Raw genomic sequence first — 16,988 nt, 5'->3', positions numbered from 1 at the left:
TCGTGTTATAAATAAATAATGCAGTGATTAAAAGGTCACATTCTGTTTCCTATTTTTATGCTCATACTGCCAAGGGTATTTTAGCATTTTAGAAGCTGTTCAAGGGTTGGTTCCAGCAATAACATCTGTAAACAACACTTAAAAATGTTTTTTATGCTTCATGAACAAAGTGTAGAATTTCATTATAAAGATTTATGTTATAATACATATTGATAAAAATAATAATAATAATAATAATTATAACAAATTAAAAAATAGACAAAAACAACAAAATCAATTTAGGACATAATAAAAGTATAAGCTAAAAGGTAAAAATAAAAAATAGATAAATAAAATATACATTGTAGGAGCACTGTGGAATGTGTACATCCTATAAATATGCAAACTGGGAGGCGGGAAATGCTGCACCCATTAACCATGCCACCAATATTAATAACTAATTTTTTGATTGATTGATTTTAAATCATTGAATTAAAGTTTTGGGTAGAGGGGTTACCAAGCAGTTAGCGCACTTGCTTCCAAAACAAACTGTTCCCGGTTCAAGACCACCTGTGTCCATTCTCCATGGAATGTGGAGTTGTGTCAGGAACGGTATCCTGCCTAAAACATGTGCAATATCAACATGCAGATCTATACTGGATCTGCTGTGGCGACCCTGATCCAAAAGATAGAAACTGAAAGAACTAACTTCATCACTGACTTAAACGTTTAGGTTTTAAGTTCCAGGTAAGGTCAGTGTACCTGCTACTGGTATCCTTTAAGCCAGTACCCCATGTTTCAGGGTCAGGGCGTCTGCAACTAAACCGGCAGGGGAAGTGTGAGGAGGGTGACTGGACACCCTGGTTGAACGAAAAATAAAATCTACCCAATATTAGGTCTAGATGACTGGTTTGGCTGGACACAAATGCAGGGGTTGGACAAGCTCTGTAAGTAAAAGCAGTTTACTGAAACAGTAAATGGGGTCCAGGACACAGCAAGGCAGTCCAACAAGAGTAACAATATCAGAATCATCAGGCAAAAGGCGCGGTTGAGGATACAGGCAGGTAATCGTAACACACGTGAGGCAGGCAGGTCGAGAATACACAAAACAGAGTTGGAGAGAAGGCACAAGACGCATCAATCTGGTGAAGGAGTGAGACAAACTGAGGAGCTTATAAACACCCAGGTGATGAGGTGCGGATTGAGAGCAGGTGTGCGTGGAACACTCCAGAAAGAGGGTGTGGCCAGAGAGAGGGAAACACCCACCACCAAGAGTCAGCAGGGACAGACAAGAGAGAAGGGGACAGACAGACCCAAGCAGGAAAAACACCAGCAAGAGACTAAACATAACAGAGAGTAACAGAACAATCAAACCCAAACAAACAAACAGCAAACAAAACCCAAATCCTAACACCCAAGAACTTAAGCCATTTTACAGAATACCAAGAAGGCAGCACAACAAACAGCAAAATCCTGCGCGAATGACTACTGGCTCCTACTTTGTCAAGGCCTTCAGCATGCTGCAGATACTGGTGATGTTCGGTAAATGTATGAAGGGATCAAGAAGGCACTGGGACCACCAGTGAAGAAGACAGCTCCTCTGAAGTCGAAAACTGGAGAAACCATCACAGATAAAGACAGGGATATGGGTAGATGGTTGGAGCACTATCTGGAGCCATAGTCAACAGAAACTGTGACAGAATTTTTGCCAACTGCATCTACCCAGAATCACAATGCGACTGTGTAACAGGTAGCTCAACCATCGACATGATATTATCTTTGAGGCAGATACAAGAGAAGTGTCAAGAGCAAAACCGGCCTCTCTACATTGTATTCACAGAACTCACCAAGGCCTTTGACCTTGTCAGCAGGAAGGGTCTCTTCACTCTACTCGATAAGATTGGCTGCTCTCCAACATTGCTCATCATTATCTCATTCCATGACGATATGAAAGGCACTGTCCGATATGATGGATCTACATCCAAAGCCTTCCCAATTTGCAGTGGAGTTAAACAAGGATGTGTACTTGCACTAACCTTGTTTAGCATCTTCTTCTCCCTCCTTCTTTCATATGCATTTGATAACTGTTCTGAAGGCATCTACCTATACACACAATCTGATGGTAAACTTTACAACCTATTCCGTCTGAGAGCAAAAACAAAAGTCAGTCACATTCTTGTAGTCTTGGAGATGCTCTTTGCAAATGATGCAGCTTTGTTGGCACACAGAGAGGAAGCTCTGCAGTTATGCATAGACAAGTTCTCTCATGCATGTAAGGAATTTGGACTGAAGCCTAAAGAAGTCAAATGTCATGAGCCAACCATCCTCCATTGTCATATAGATAGTTACCTGTTTGAAGCTGTGGACTCCTTCATGTATCTGGGTGCTACCATCACCCACAATCTGTCAGTAGATGCGAAAGTTAACAAACAGATTGGTAAGACAACCACTGTAATGGCCAGACTGATGGGGAGAGTTTGGAAAAATAAGAAGCTGACACTGAATACCAAGCTCAGAGTCTACCAAGCTTTTGTCCTCAGCACTTTGCTGTACAGCATTGAGACCTGCTCACTGGAACATCATCTGAATAGCGTCCATCTGCGATGTCTCAGAAGAAATATTGTCATCAAATGGGAAGATTAGAACCCAAACACAGATGTCCTCAATTGAGCAAAGTTATCCAGCTTCCAAGGTCTACTGAGTCAGAGACGTCTGCGCTGGTTTGGATGTGTGTACAGAATGGAGGGTGGTTGTTTGCCTAAAGACATTCTATACGGTGAGCTTGCTACTGGAACCCAATCTGTAGGCCAACCCAAACTGAGGTATAAAGATGTCTGCAAACGTGACAGGAAATCCACTGATATCCAGCATGACTCCTGGGAAACGTGAGCTGCAGATTGTACTGGCTGGAAGATGGCTGTTGAAGAAGGTATTAGAAAGAGTGAGGAAAGAAGACATGAAGCATAGAACACCAAGAGAGAAGTCCGTAAGCAACGTGCAACCAGTTCATCATCTAGCACCCCATCTCAACATGCAAGAGAGACCTTCCCTCAAGCATCGAACTGTTTAGCCATTTTAAGAACTATTCTAAGATGTAACTTTTTATGTTGTTTTGTTGTTTGTGATCCAGAAAGGCACTTGCTTTGTTTGTTTATTTGTTGTTTATATGTTTGTTATTGTTTGTTTATTTGTTGACCCATTGTCTTACGAGACAGACGGTGCCTAGTAGTAGTAAAGTTTTAGGTGAGTTTACATGAAGTACACCAAAGCACGCACATTGAACACAAATAGAGCTCATTATTATTTTAAATTGTATTTAATTACAAGAAGTTTCATACAATACGTAATTGTGTTGATGTCATTAGTTTGGAGCATGTAGTTAATATTGTTTTGTTGTTGGGGGTTTTTTGTCTGTTCTTTTCAGTGCAGTATTTAATGTTTCCTGATTTGCCCTTTTTGAACTGATTTTGCAGCACGTAATTTATTACATTTTGTTTTGACTGACTCAAGTTGCAGACTTTTTAGCTTTCCATGCTATTAATTGTGATCTCTTAGGTTCATCACCGCTTGGTTTCAAGTAGTAATTATCAGGCTGCATGAGACTAGTTGGTTTAATGTTCAGTCTGTCTTTGATACGTTTTTAATAAAGTCATTAAGGTGTAAATTACTTTGTGCAGCTGCTCTGCTGCTGCTTTATAGAGTCATTACAAAGAAGCATTTGGCCAACAAGAGGTTTTACCCTTTTCAAGGGGCAATACACAATAATAAAAGTGCATTAGCAGGTCTATAACGTGTTTGGTAGTAGCTTCCTGGGTCTAATTATGGTTATTCATTGTAGGTCACCTTCTTTTTGACTGGTTTCAGGCTGGAATCTTTGTGGCGAGATGAGCTGAAAAGACGAGGGCGAGACGGGGCGTCCCTGACAAGAGTCTTCTGGAGGTTTTGCCAAACCCGTACACTGGTGGCCATCTTTTTCCTGCTGCTCACGATGGTCGCTGACTTTGTGGTGCCTGTGAGTACTCACCAAATCCTCCTTTCTCTTACTAGCTGGTGCTGATTTTGCAGCATGGTTGCTTGGATGAAGTACCAATTCTGTCAGTGTATTTTCTGAAAAAAAAAAACCCTTATCCTGTTTCACACTGGTGTGGAAATATAAATGTACTGGGATATTACAAAGCCTTAGCTAGCAAATCTCATATTAATACCTTAGATTAGTTGGTTTAGACCAGTCATGCTTTAGTCCAAAAGCATGCAGTTTGTTTTTCCTACCAAGCTTTTGGCTTTAGATTCTGCACCTCGGACAAAGCATTCCCTGTCCAAGTTTGTCTTGTATATTTACAAAGGGGCTGCACTGCATGCTATGACCAGGAGCTAACAGCATTAACTGGATTTAGTATTTAAACAGTGACGGGTTTGCCATTTAATTTGTCTAATACGGTTGGTAAATGAAGATGATTGTTGTGGTGCTGTTTGATTTTCTTTTGCAATTCTCTTTCCTTTATTATATTATATTATATTATATTATTATAACCATTTTCTAAACTCAGTTATTCCAGTTAAGGGTCAGGGCGGTTGAAGCCTGTCCCAGCAGTCTTTGCACAAAGGCGGAGTACACCGTGGACAGGACACCAGTCTGTCAAAGGATTATATTATATTATATTATATTATATTATATTATATTATATTATATTATATTATATTATATTATATTATATTATATTATATTATATTATTATACATACAAGGCCACAGGCCCCAGCATCCAATATGTCTTGCAGAGTGTTTGGGAAGGGAAGATGCCATGCCAGATGACTTGGATAAGACACTGGTGGTTCCTCTCTACTACAACAAACAATAAAACAGACTGTGGAAACAAAGGGCATCTCACTTCCCTCCATTGCTGGAAAAGTCTTAAGTCATTTACAACACACTTATCACTGTATTCTAGAGCACAGTGTGGCTTCAGGACAAGCTGAAGCACCATGGATGTTATGTTTGCAATGGGAGAGAAGCATATTTGTTCAATGCACTTTTCTTGTCTGTCTGCCCTGCCTCCTTTGAAATGGCAAAAGTCTTTGATACCATCGACAGAAATGATCTTTGGACAACCAATGAGCACAACAGATGCCCACAGTAAGATCATATGACAAAAGGTTTCAAGATAAGCAATGGTGTAAAACAGGGCTATGACCTCACACCACCATCAACATGACTACCTCTTCAACCTTTGTTGCCTCAGTGAGAAAACCAAGAGCCTCCATGAGGCACCCAGGAAGTCTTCACTGCCGATGATGGTTGTTTGCATTTCCGAGGTTTCAGAGCTGTTCGACCTTACAGTTAGTCTGGAAAAGACCAGTTTACTCCATCAGCCTGCACCAAACTCCAAGCAACCTGCACTGACTATTGGCACAGATGATACCCATCTTGCAAATATTGAGAGCTCCAAGTATCTGGAAAGCTCCGTGTCCTACAATGGCTGCTTGTATCAGGAAATTAACCCTCAATTCAGCATATTCCTTGATTTGCACAGCATGAACAAATGATTTGATTTGAACATGTACAGATTGTACGTTAGACAATAAAATCATAATAATTAATTAAACAACTGCAAATTATAAAGAACACAGTGCTCATTTTAGCATTGCGTTATATTTAAAGATTTACTGGATTTTCTCTGTCATCTCTAATACGTTAGATTGAATTGTTCTGGGTTTTTTTTTCTTTTATCTCTCTTCTCTCTTTCATGTGTCCCACGCCCTGTTCGTTACCATCATCCCACACATTCTTTTTGTCTTGTTTTTTTGCCCCTTGCGCTTCTCACACATCACTGTCTTCCTCCTTGCACCTGCCTGTTGTCTGTCTTCTTTGTCTCACATTTCTCTTTCTGCTGTCTTTTCTGTTTTGCTCTCCTCTTTTGCTCACTCCTTTTTCTCCCCTGTCCCTGCCCAGGCTCTCCTGATTCGAGCTCTGCTAGAGTATTCCCAGAACTCAGAGAGCGCCATTCCATACGGTCTGTCTCTGGTGGCTGGAATCTTTCTCACGAAACTGATTCGATCCTGGTCTCTGGCCCTCATGTGGGCCGTCAGCTACCGTACTGCAACACGCCTCCGTGGAGCATCGCTCACGTTTGCCTTCAACAAGATCCTCCACCTGCGTAGCACTAAAGATATCAGTCCAGGCGAGGTAGGTGGTATAACCCTGGAGGGGACTCATCTGTAAATTAGCTAAATCATCCCACGCTGCAGGGCACCACATGCAAATGAACTAGATGGATTTGGCTTCTGCTCTTCCACCATTTGTACTTAGATCTCTACAAATCCTGTAGCCCGAGGGGAGGAAAGCTGTCTAAGATTAGTCATTCAGCAGCTTAAAAGGAATCATTGTCCAACAAATATTACATGGGGGAATAAGTGTGTGTATAAACTTACTCATGCTGAAGTTTCAGGATGTCTTCTAAGAATTTTGTTTTCTATTTGCTGCAGTTTTTTTGTATCCTTTATCAGGTAAATCACGTGTCCCTCTGTCTGTCTGTCTAGTTGGTCAATATCTGCTCTGCTGATGGCCAACGGCTGTATGAAGCAGTGTCGATGGGCTGCCTGCTGGCTGGAGGACCCCTGTTGGGTATACTGGGTCTCTGCTACACCATGTACTTCCTGGGTCCCACTGCACTACTGGGTTCCATTATTTTTGTCATCTTCTACCCTGCAATGGTACTAGTTCACCTTCTGACATTGAAATCAGTGAGAGGAATTGCAAGAATAATGAACAAATTACAGCATAACTTCAGGTTTTGTGCAAACGTCCACGCCTACACCCACAAACACACCAACATTAGCGGTTTAAACAGTAAAGTGCAAGTTTTACTTTCATGAAAATGGATCTGTCAGTGACAGTCTATCTATGACTGTCACAAACTGGTGTATAAATATCACGGTTGTCCATGAATGTGATCTACGTAGCTCATGGCTGATGATGTAACACACCAGATTTACACCATGTGACGTCTGCAAAAATAACCACCTGTACTGTCGCTTCAGCACAGAAAACTTTCCAGTAATGTCATGGAAAAGTATGGTATTACAGGCTCCACGGAATTGCAAGGCATTACAAAAGCATGCCAAAGTTGGCACTCTCCCAGATCCTCTAAGACTTTGCAAAAAGTGAGATACGGTTTCAAACCGTACAGGGCTCAAATTTTCACTAATAGAGCACACAATGATGGGCAATTAGAACAATTTATACAGCAATGTTTCTGGCCAAATTTCAAAGGTAATTTTGTGTAAATAATGATTGAAAGCTTAGTGATAAAGAAATAAGCCGTGCTGTGACGGCGGTTACCAAACTTGCATACGTGCTGCACATTGTTCATCTCTCCCGGCTCTGCTCTCAAGTGATAGTTAATTATAGTATCTGAAAGATCTTCATGACTTCAACACACCTGTCTGCTTTATGGAACTATGAACAGAGCAGGGTAGGAAGAACACATGCATAACACGGGTAGTATTGTTTCAAAGTAAATTTGGGTTTACCCTTGCTGTGTATGAAGCCTAATACTCATGTTCAAATACAAGTCTGCTGTTGCCACCATGTTGCACCAACAGAGTGAGGAGAAGTGGCTGTAGTGTCTTGGTCAAGTAACTTTGTGCTGCCGTAATTCCTTGCACAAAATCTAGCCATGTTCTGGGCTGAAAGTCATAGCTTTTCCACAACACAGCCCAAATCCTATAGTAACATTCTCTCACGACTATGGCAGATTTTGAGTTGGCCATTAGGTTAACTATCAATAAACCCTCTGCTTGGAGGTCTGTGCTGGTGTGTCTTAATCTGACCCTAATCAGACTTTCTTCCATGAATACTCACATCTGTAAAACATCTGAACAATCTGTCCTCCTCTTGTGCTGATGATGTCATGAGCAGCTCCGTGGACTTGATTTTTGAACATAGTAGAATACAGTTTGTTGGTCCTGTCTTGCAGTAGTTACATTTATGCATCCTCTAGTTATGATGTGAGGGAAAACATGATAGTGTCAAAGTCACTGTGGATTTTACAGTTAATGACCTCACATTTTGAAGATGCAGAAATCGCTGTATCCATAATGCATGTGTATGGTCAAATATAACAAAACCAAGGACCTCTTAGGTAACAGGAAGCCACGAACTAACTTGAAACATTGAAAACCATTTAGTTATTTTCAGCACAATACTATTTGAATATCATTTTAGTTGCAGAATGTACGACATTGTAATTTAGCATTTTGACAGTTATGGCTTATTGACTTTCAGCATGGTTCATTATAATAAGTTGCACCAAAGTAATGGATGTGTTTATTCATGCTGATTAGTGATGTAATTGCAATTTGTTAACGTTTTACCAAGAGAAATTATCAGGCATTTTGCTGGAGTTATGACTCATTAATGTAATGATGGTTTCAAGGCATTGTAACTTTTCAGCCATTACACTCCTGTCACCTTTGTAGCTGTTCTTTTTGAATTATTCTCAGTCTAAACTGCAATTTCAGAGACTCTGTTATTGATGTGAAAAGCATTTATCACTCCGCTTCCCCGGGACAGGCCTGCAGCTCAGTTAATGTGATTGTGTCTGCTTTCGTTTCCTCTCATGCCACTTATTTCTCTTGTCATCATTCCGTCTCTTCCCGTCTGAACAGATGCTTGCATCGAGATTGACAGCGTATTTCCGCAAGAAGTGTGTCGCGGTGACTGACCGGCGTGTGAGGTTGATGAATGAGATCTTGGGATGCATAAAGTTCATCAAGATGTACTGCTGGGAAGACGCCTTTGCTCAGAATGTTCATAGTGAGTGGCTTTTATGTTACAAAGTCATGTGTTTCTTGGGAATGTGAATTACATCATGAAGTGTCATTTCAAAAGAAGGACTGGGTGTCCTTCTTTAAGTAGTTATAGCAGTTTCTCACAGCCCAGTGACACAACTTCACAATAACTGTCCTAAATCTAAAGGGTATTTACTGTGTAATTGTTGATGACAGTCAAAACTAGTTTAACTCAACTGTAGCCATTTTAAATCCTATTAAAAACCAGTTCTCTGTCTGTCATGTATGTATTGTTGCCTGTTTTATATGTACTGTATATGTTAATATGTATGCAAAACAACTTAACAGGTGCGCACTTTAACTTGCAATGTTGACTTAAATTTATGCAGTTGACAAAAAGTTAATATCTGGTGTAAACTTTAAATGAGTCTGTCCTTAATGTTTCTGTGTAGGCTCTCAGTTGTCCAGGTGGTTTCCATAGTAGAAAAGTTTGAATCTTCGACTGGACTGGGTTGCTTGACGTGAGGACGTTTCGCTTCAAATCGCAGAAGCTTCCTCAGCTAAAATTCTTGCTCTGGTAGTCTGACTTCTGTCTTGACTCTTGTAGAGAAGAATAAACAGAAGCCAACAAAAGCTGGAGTTTTAACCTAACCAGACCCCTCCTACCGAGAGGCTGACTGCCACAGGCTAGTGACTAAACAATAGCTCTAATTAGCACCTATTGTGCTCTAGTTAGCACCCTCCTAATGACAGGGCAGCTGTCCCTCCTAATGATGGGACGGAAGCCTCTCCTGATGGCTCCTTTGACGACTCTCCTGATGACGTGAATGACTCATTACCATGAACAAAAGACTGAAACTGCTTTGACCTGAGTACCCCATTGTAAACAGGGGACAAAGCGTGTCTGAGACCCCCTCCCCGGTTAAGGCTGGGTTTCAACTGTTTTACAAAGAATGCTTCCTTGACACCTCTCTCAAACCATTTCTTCTCTCTGGCTAAGATTTTAACTTCCTTGTCCTCAAATGTGTGGTTAGTGTCTTTCAGGTGGAGATGAACTGCAGACTGAGGTCCACTGGCGCCCTCTCTGCGGTGCTGGTATAGCCTTTTGTGTAAAGGTTGCTTAGTCTCACCTATGTAGTGTTCAGTACAGTTTTCCTGACATCTGATAGAATACACTACATTGCTCTGTTTGTAACTAGGGATCCTGTCCTTAGGGTGAACTAATTTATGTCTCAAGGTGTTAACCGGTTTAAAGTAAACTGGGATTTTGTGCTGTCTGAAGATCCTCTGTAGTTTTTCCCCTACTCCTGCTAAATAAGGGAGAGACACTCCTCTTCTTCTTGTCTCCGTCTCCTGTCTATCTGGTCTCTTTGTTTTCTGGGACTTCTGCACTTTGACAGAGACAGAAGACAGAAGTCAGACTACCAGAGCAAGAATTTTAGCTGAGGAAGCTTCTGCGATTTGAAGCGAAACATCCTCACGTCAAGCAACCCAGTCCAGTCGAAGATTCAAGCTTCTCTACTGTCCTTAATGTTGTACAGTTTAAAACTAGATTCAACAGAATTTTTCAATTTCAATTTATTTTCATTTATATAGCGCCAAATCACAACAGAGCTGCCTCAAAACGCTTCACACAGGTAAGGTTTAACCTTACCAACCGCCAGAGCAACAGTGGTAAGGAAAAACTCCCTCTGAGGAATAAACCTCAAGCAGACCAGACTCAAAGGGGTGACCCTCTGTTTGGGCCATGCTACAAACATAAATTACAGAACAATTCACAGAGCAATTTACAGATGAATATACAAGAAATGCTATTGGCGCACAGGACAGGAGGGTCGCCAACACAAACACAACTCCCATCTCTGGATGGAGCTGCACCTTAAACAGAGAGAAAAAACAGAATCAGGCATCAGAAGGACAAAATATACTGTATAATTTGCCATCATTAAACAAGAAGAACAGAAGAAATACTAAGGTGATGGCCGGCCACTAGCCCTAAACTTTGCTAAAAGTACCCAGAATTTAGGTAAAGTTGAGGCCGCAGCCCGCTCCAATTACTAATAAATGAATTAAAAGAGTAAAAAGCGTAAAACAAAACTGTACCAGTATGCTAGCCATATGAAAGGGAAAATAAGTGCATCTTAAGTCTGGACTTGAAAATCTCCACAGAATGACTGTTTTATTGATGCAGGGAGATCATTCCACAGAACAGGGGCACGATAAGAGAAAGCTATGTGACCCGCAGACTTCTTATTCACCTTACGGACACAAAGTAGTCCTGCATCCTGAGAACTTAAAGCCCGGGCCAGTACGTAAGGTTTAATTAGGTCAGCTAGGAAGGGAGGTGCCAGTCCATGAGTAATTTTATAGGTTAGTAGCAGAACCTTAAAATCTGATCTCACTGGGACAGGAAGCCAGTGAAGGGATGCCAAAATGGGTGTAATGTGGTTGTACATTCTGCTTTGTGTCAAAAGTCTGGCTGCAGCATTTTGAACCAATTGGAGACCCCCAATGCTAGACTGCAGTAAACCAGAAAATAGAACATTGCAGTATTCCAATCTAGAAGAGATAAATGCATGGATCAGGGTCAATGCATCAGCCATAGACAGGATGGGATGAATCTTCGCTATATTTCACAGGTGGAAGAAAGCAGTCCTAGTAATAGTTCTAATGTGGAGGCCAAAGGACAACGAAGGATCAAAAATTACCCCAAGGTTCCTCACTTTGTCAGTGTGATGTATGACACATGAGCCGAGGCTGAGCATTAACTGGTCAAATTGATGCCGATGTCTCACTGGACCAAGAACCATCATTTCAGTCTTATCAGAGTTTAAAAGTAGGAAGTTTCTAGACATCCAACTTCTCACCGCTGCAAGGCAATCTTCTAAGGATTTTATGTGAACGAGATTACCAGCAGTTATCAGCATGTATAACTGAGTATCATCTGCATAGCAGTGAAAGGTAATCCCAAAATGCTGCAATATGTGCCCAGGGGGTGCTATATAAAGGGAGAAAAGCAGGGGGCCTAAGACAGACCCCTGTGGAACCCCAAATTTCATGTCACTAAGGTTAGAGGTAGTGTTACTGTACAAAACACAGTGAGAACAAAGGGTCAAGTATGACGTCAGCCATGCAAGGGCACTCCCAGTAATCCCAAAATGATTTTCCAGCCTATCAAGTAGAATATGATGATCCACTGTATCAAATGCAGCACTGAGATCTAACAGCAACAGAACGTAGTGGTGTCCGAATCAGAATCAATTCAGTTTGCCATTTTGATATATATTTAGAGGTGCTTCAATCTTGTTACATCCACCAAGGACATAATACAATATTGCCATTTATTTATTTATTTGTCTGTCTTTTAGCAGGATTACGTCCAAACTACTCTACAGATTTTGATGAAGTTTTTACCACAGATAGATATTTGGCCATAGAATACTCCAACAGATTTTGGAGGTGATCTGGATCCAGATTGGCAGATGTCAGAAATCTCTGATTGCTCTTGTTCAGATATGTTGATATTTTGTTTAACATGTTTTCAAGTGCTGTAAAAACAAAATCAATTAGTCCCTTCAGCTTCTCTCCCTTGTTTCACTCAGGGTCGCCAAAGTGGATCTGCTTGTGCATTTGGCACGTTTTACACCAGATGCTCTTCCTGGCGTAACTCCACATTACATAGAGAATGGACAGAGGTGACCTTGAGCCAGGAACCTGCACTGGAAACAAGCGCGCTTAACCCTTTGGCCTCCACTCCTACCCATAACAGCTTTAAATTTGTCAAAAGCAGTTTCCACGTTTCACAACCTGCAATAACATGAAATTTGTCTTGCTATTTTTTTTCCTTGATAAGCAATTTAAATAATTACCGCATTTTCTGGAGCACTGCAAAAACTGTCTCTCTCAAAATAAGCCAAGTAATCCAAAATCTAGCCAAATTGTCTTGTATTAAGCAAAACAAAATCTGCCAGTGGGGTAAGAAAAATTTACTTGGTTAGAATTCTCAAAAGTAGCAAAATGTCTAGGCACTGAATAATCAAAATGTGCCTTAAAACTAGACAGAATTCTTATTTTAAGATTAGCCCCTGTCTTAAAATAAGGAAAACAATCTTGTTCCTTTGCTTGGATGATTTGAAATCCATTGCCTTTCCTTGTTACTGGTTAAATACAGCTTGATATTAGCTGGAAAAAAACTGCTTGGCAACACTATTGTTCTATTTAAACAAAAATTAAGTCAAATTTTCTTTAAATGCGTTTTTTTTTTTTTTTTTTTTTTTTACTTTCTTAGATATCAGTTTTTGCAGTGAGTATGTTGTGTTGTTTTGTTTTTTACTAGTTTGGGAGGTCCTTTTTTCCCTTTCTCTTCACAATATATTTTGAATGAATGAGGTTATTCAGCACACACACACGTGCTTAACGAAAAAAATTCGTAAAACAAAAAAAGTCATCAACAGTTTCACAGTTTTGTGTGGCAGAAAGGGTGTAGGCAGAAGCAAAAGCTTATAAACACCCACCCCTTTTACCATATATATATATATATATATATATACACGAGGTCTATTAGAAAAGTATCCAACCTTATTATTTTTTTCAAAAACCATATGGATTTGAATCACGTGTGATTGCGTCAGACAAGCTTGAACCCTCGTGCGCATGCGTGAGTTTTTCCACGCCTGTCGGTTTCGTCATTCGCCTGTGAGCAGGCTTTGAGTGATGAGTGGTCCACCCCCTCGGTGGATTTTCATTGTCAGGAAATGGCGGAATGATTTGGGCTTTTTTTCCATCAGAATTTTTTCAGAAACTGTTAGAGACTGGCACCTGAAAACCATTAGAAAAATTTATCTGGCTTTCAGTGAAAATTTTACGGGCTTCACAGAGAATAAGGACTGTTACTACAGCTTTAAGGACGGCTTTAAGGACGCTCGGCGCGCCGCGCTCCGTGCCGCCATCGAGAGCCACAAACCACCGGATCATTTCTCAATGGATGGCTCTGTGGAGCCGGACCGCCGTGTGCACTTTCTCTGGTTATCACAGGAGCTGGACATCAACCATTTTCCGGCAGATTTCACTTTTAACAAGAGATTTTGTCATGGAAAGCCGAGCGGAGTCTTCGCACGTCATGACCGATTTGCTGATGGAGCGAGACAAAGGAACACCTCCGTTTTGGTCTCACAGGACGGCTTTGAGATGGCGTTCAGACAGCTGTCGGTGGTTTTTCCATCAAGTGATTATCCGAGAAATTGTGGATGTGCCTGGACATGCCAGAACATGTCCCATGAGGCTTCATCACGGCGTTGCTTTGCGCCATGCGGCACCGCCGCGACGCGCGGAATTCCTCCGCACGTCTCTCAATGTGCCGAAAAAGTGCTGATGTCCATGTCTTTTCACAATTCCTGTGCTAGTGAGACCACGTCCCGGATAAAACACAGCGTCCAGTTTGGAAATGAACGGCACATTCCATTGTTACAGGAGTTTTTGTCATGGAAAGAGGAGCGGAGGCTTTGCGCGTCGCGGTGGTGCCGCATGGCGCACAGCAACGCCGTGATGAAGCCTCACGGGACATGTTCTGGCATGTCCAGGCACATCCACAATTGACGCAAGGCGAATGACGCAACCGACAGGCGTGGAAAAACTCACACATGCGCACGAGGGTTCAAGCTTGTCTGACGCAATCACACGTGATTCAAATCCATATGGTTTTTGAAAAAAATAATAAGGTTGGATACTTTTCTAATAGACCTCGTGTATATATATATATATATATATATATATATATATATATATATATATATATATATATATATATATACACAGTAGTGTTCAGAATAATAGTAGTGCTATGTGACTAAAAAGATTAATCCAGGTTTTGAGTATATTTCTTACTGTTACATGGGAAACAAGGTACCAGTAGATTCAGTAGTTTCTCACAGATCCAACAAGACCAAGCATTCATGATATGCACACTCTTAAGGCTATGAAATTGGGTTATTAGTAAAAAAAAGTAGAAAAAGGGGTGTTCACAATAATAGTAGTGTGGCATTCAGTCAGTGAGTTCATCAATTTTGTGGAACAAACAGGTGTGAATCAGGTGTCCCCTATGTAAGGATGAAGCCAGCACCTGTTGAACATGCTTTTCTCTTTGAAAGCCTGAGGAAAATGGGACGTCCAAGACATTGTTCAGAAGAACAGCGTAGTTTGATTAAAAAGTTGATTGGAGAGGGGAAAACTTATACGCAGGTGCAAAAAATTATAGGCTGTTTATCTACAATGATCTCCACTGCTTTAAAATGGACAAAGAAAAAACCAGACACGCGTGGAAGAAAACGGAAAACAACCATCAAAATGGATAGAAGAATAACCAGAATGGCAAAGGCTCACCCATTGATCAGCTCCAGGATGATCAAAGACAGTCTGGAGTTACCTGTAAGTGCTGTGACAGTTACAAGACGCCTGTGTGAAGCTAATTTATTTGCAAGAATCCCCCGCAAAGTCCCTCTGTTAAATAAAAGACGTGCAGAAGAGGTTACAATTTGCCAAAGAACACATCAACTGGCCTAAAGAGAAATGGAGGAATATTTTGTGGACTGATGAGAGTAAAATTGTTCTTTTTGGGTCCAAGGGCCACAGACAGTTTGTGAGATGACCCCCAAACTCTGAATTCAAGCCACAGTTCAGAGTGAAGACAGTGAAGCATGGTGGTGCAAGCATCACGATATGGGCATGTTTCTCCTACTATAGTGTTGGGCCTATATATCGCATACCAGGTATCATGGATCAGTTTGGATTTGTCAAAATACTTGAAGAGGTCATGTTGCCTTATGCTGAAGAGGGCATGCCCTTGAAAAGGGTGATTGAACAAGACAATGACCCCAAGCACACTAGTAACCAAGCGAAATCATGGTTCCAAACCAACAAAATTAATGCCTCAGATCTGAAGAAATCATGAAAAACTGTGGTTATACAACTAAATACTAGTTTAGTGATTCACAGGATTGCTACAAACCCTGGCAATAATTATGGAATCACCGGCCTCGGAGCATGTTCAGTCAGTTGTTTAATTCTGTAGAAAAAAAGCAGATCACAGACATGACACAAAACTGAAGTCATTTCAATTGGCAACTTTCTGGCTTTAAGAAACAGTATAAGAAATCAAGAAAAAAAATTTGTGGCAGTCAGTAACGGTTACTTTTTTAGACCAAGCAGAGGGAAAAAAATATGGACTCACTCAATTCTGAGGAATAAATTATGGAATCACCCTGTAAATTTTCATCCCCAAAACTAGCACCTGCATCAAATCAGATCTGCTCGTTAGTCTGCATCTAAAAAGGAGTGATCACACCTTGGAGAGCTGTTGCACCAAGTGGACTGACATGAATCATGGCTCCAACACGAGAGATGTCAATTGAAACAAAGGAGAGGATTATCAAACTCTTAAAAGAGGGTAAATCATCACGCAATGTTGCAAAAGATGTTGGTTGTTCACAGTCAGCTGTGTCTAAACTCTGGACCAAATACAAACAACATGGGAAGGTTGTTAAAGGCAAACATACTGGTAGACCAAGGAAGACATCAAAGCATCAAGACAGAAAACTTAAAGCAATATGTCTCAAACATCGAAAATGCAGAACAAAACAAATGAGGAACGAATGGGAGGAAACTGGAGTCAACGTCTGTGACTGAACTGTAAGAACCCTACTAAAGGAAATGGGATTTACATACAGAAAAGCTAAATGAAAGCCATCATTAACACCTAAACAGAAAAAAACAAGGTTACAATGGGCTAAGGAAAAGCAATTGTGGACTGTGGATGATTGGATGAAAGTCATATTCAATCAATTCAATCAATCAATTCAATCAATTTTTTTTTTATATAGCACCAAATCACAACAAACAGTTGCCCCAAGGCGCTTTATATTGTAAGGCAAGGCCATACAATAATTATGTAAAACCCCAACGGTCAAAACGACCCCCTGTGAGCAAGCACTTGGCTACAGTGGGAAGGAAAAACTCCCTTTTAACAGGAAGAAACCTCCAGCAGAACCAGGCTCAGGGAGGGGCAGTCTTCTGCTGGGACTGGTTGTGGCTGAGGGAGAGAACCAGGAAAAAGACATGCTGTGGAGGGGAGCAGAGATCGATCACTAATGATTAAATGCAGAGTGGTGCATACAGAGCAAAAAGAGAAAGAAACAGTGCATCATGGGAACCCCCCAGCAGTCTACG

The 16,988-nt window shown here is 41.0% G+C and overlaps 1 protein-coding gene across 1 annotated transcript in view; it reads left to right on the top strand.

Moving 5' to 3' along the window:
* wu:fb13g09 (multidrug resistance-associated protein 5) overlaps positions 1 to 16,988 on the top strand; it is a 141,292-nt gene that overhangs the window by 47,883 nt on the left and 76,421 nt on the right. The window contains 2 exon segments of the mRNA XM_034181897.1: positions 6,516 to 6,689; positions 8,646 to 8,793. Coding sequence (XP_034037788.1) covers positions 6,516 to 6,689; positions 8,646 to 8,793 — 322 coding nt within the window.

This window comes from Thalassophryne amazonica, chromosome 11, assembly GCF_902500255.1.
Source record: "Thalassophryne amazonica chromosome 11, fThaAma1.1, whole genome shotgun sequence".
Lineage (NCBI taxonomy): Eukaryota > Metazoa > Chordata > Actinopteri > Batrachoidiformes > Batrachoididae > Thalassophryne > Thalassophryne amazonica.
Note: the sequence above shows the minus strand (reverse complement) of the source record. Positions and strands in the feature narration are given on the sequence as shown.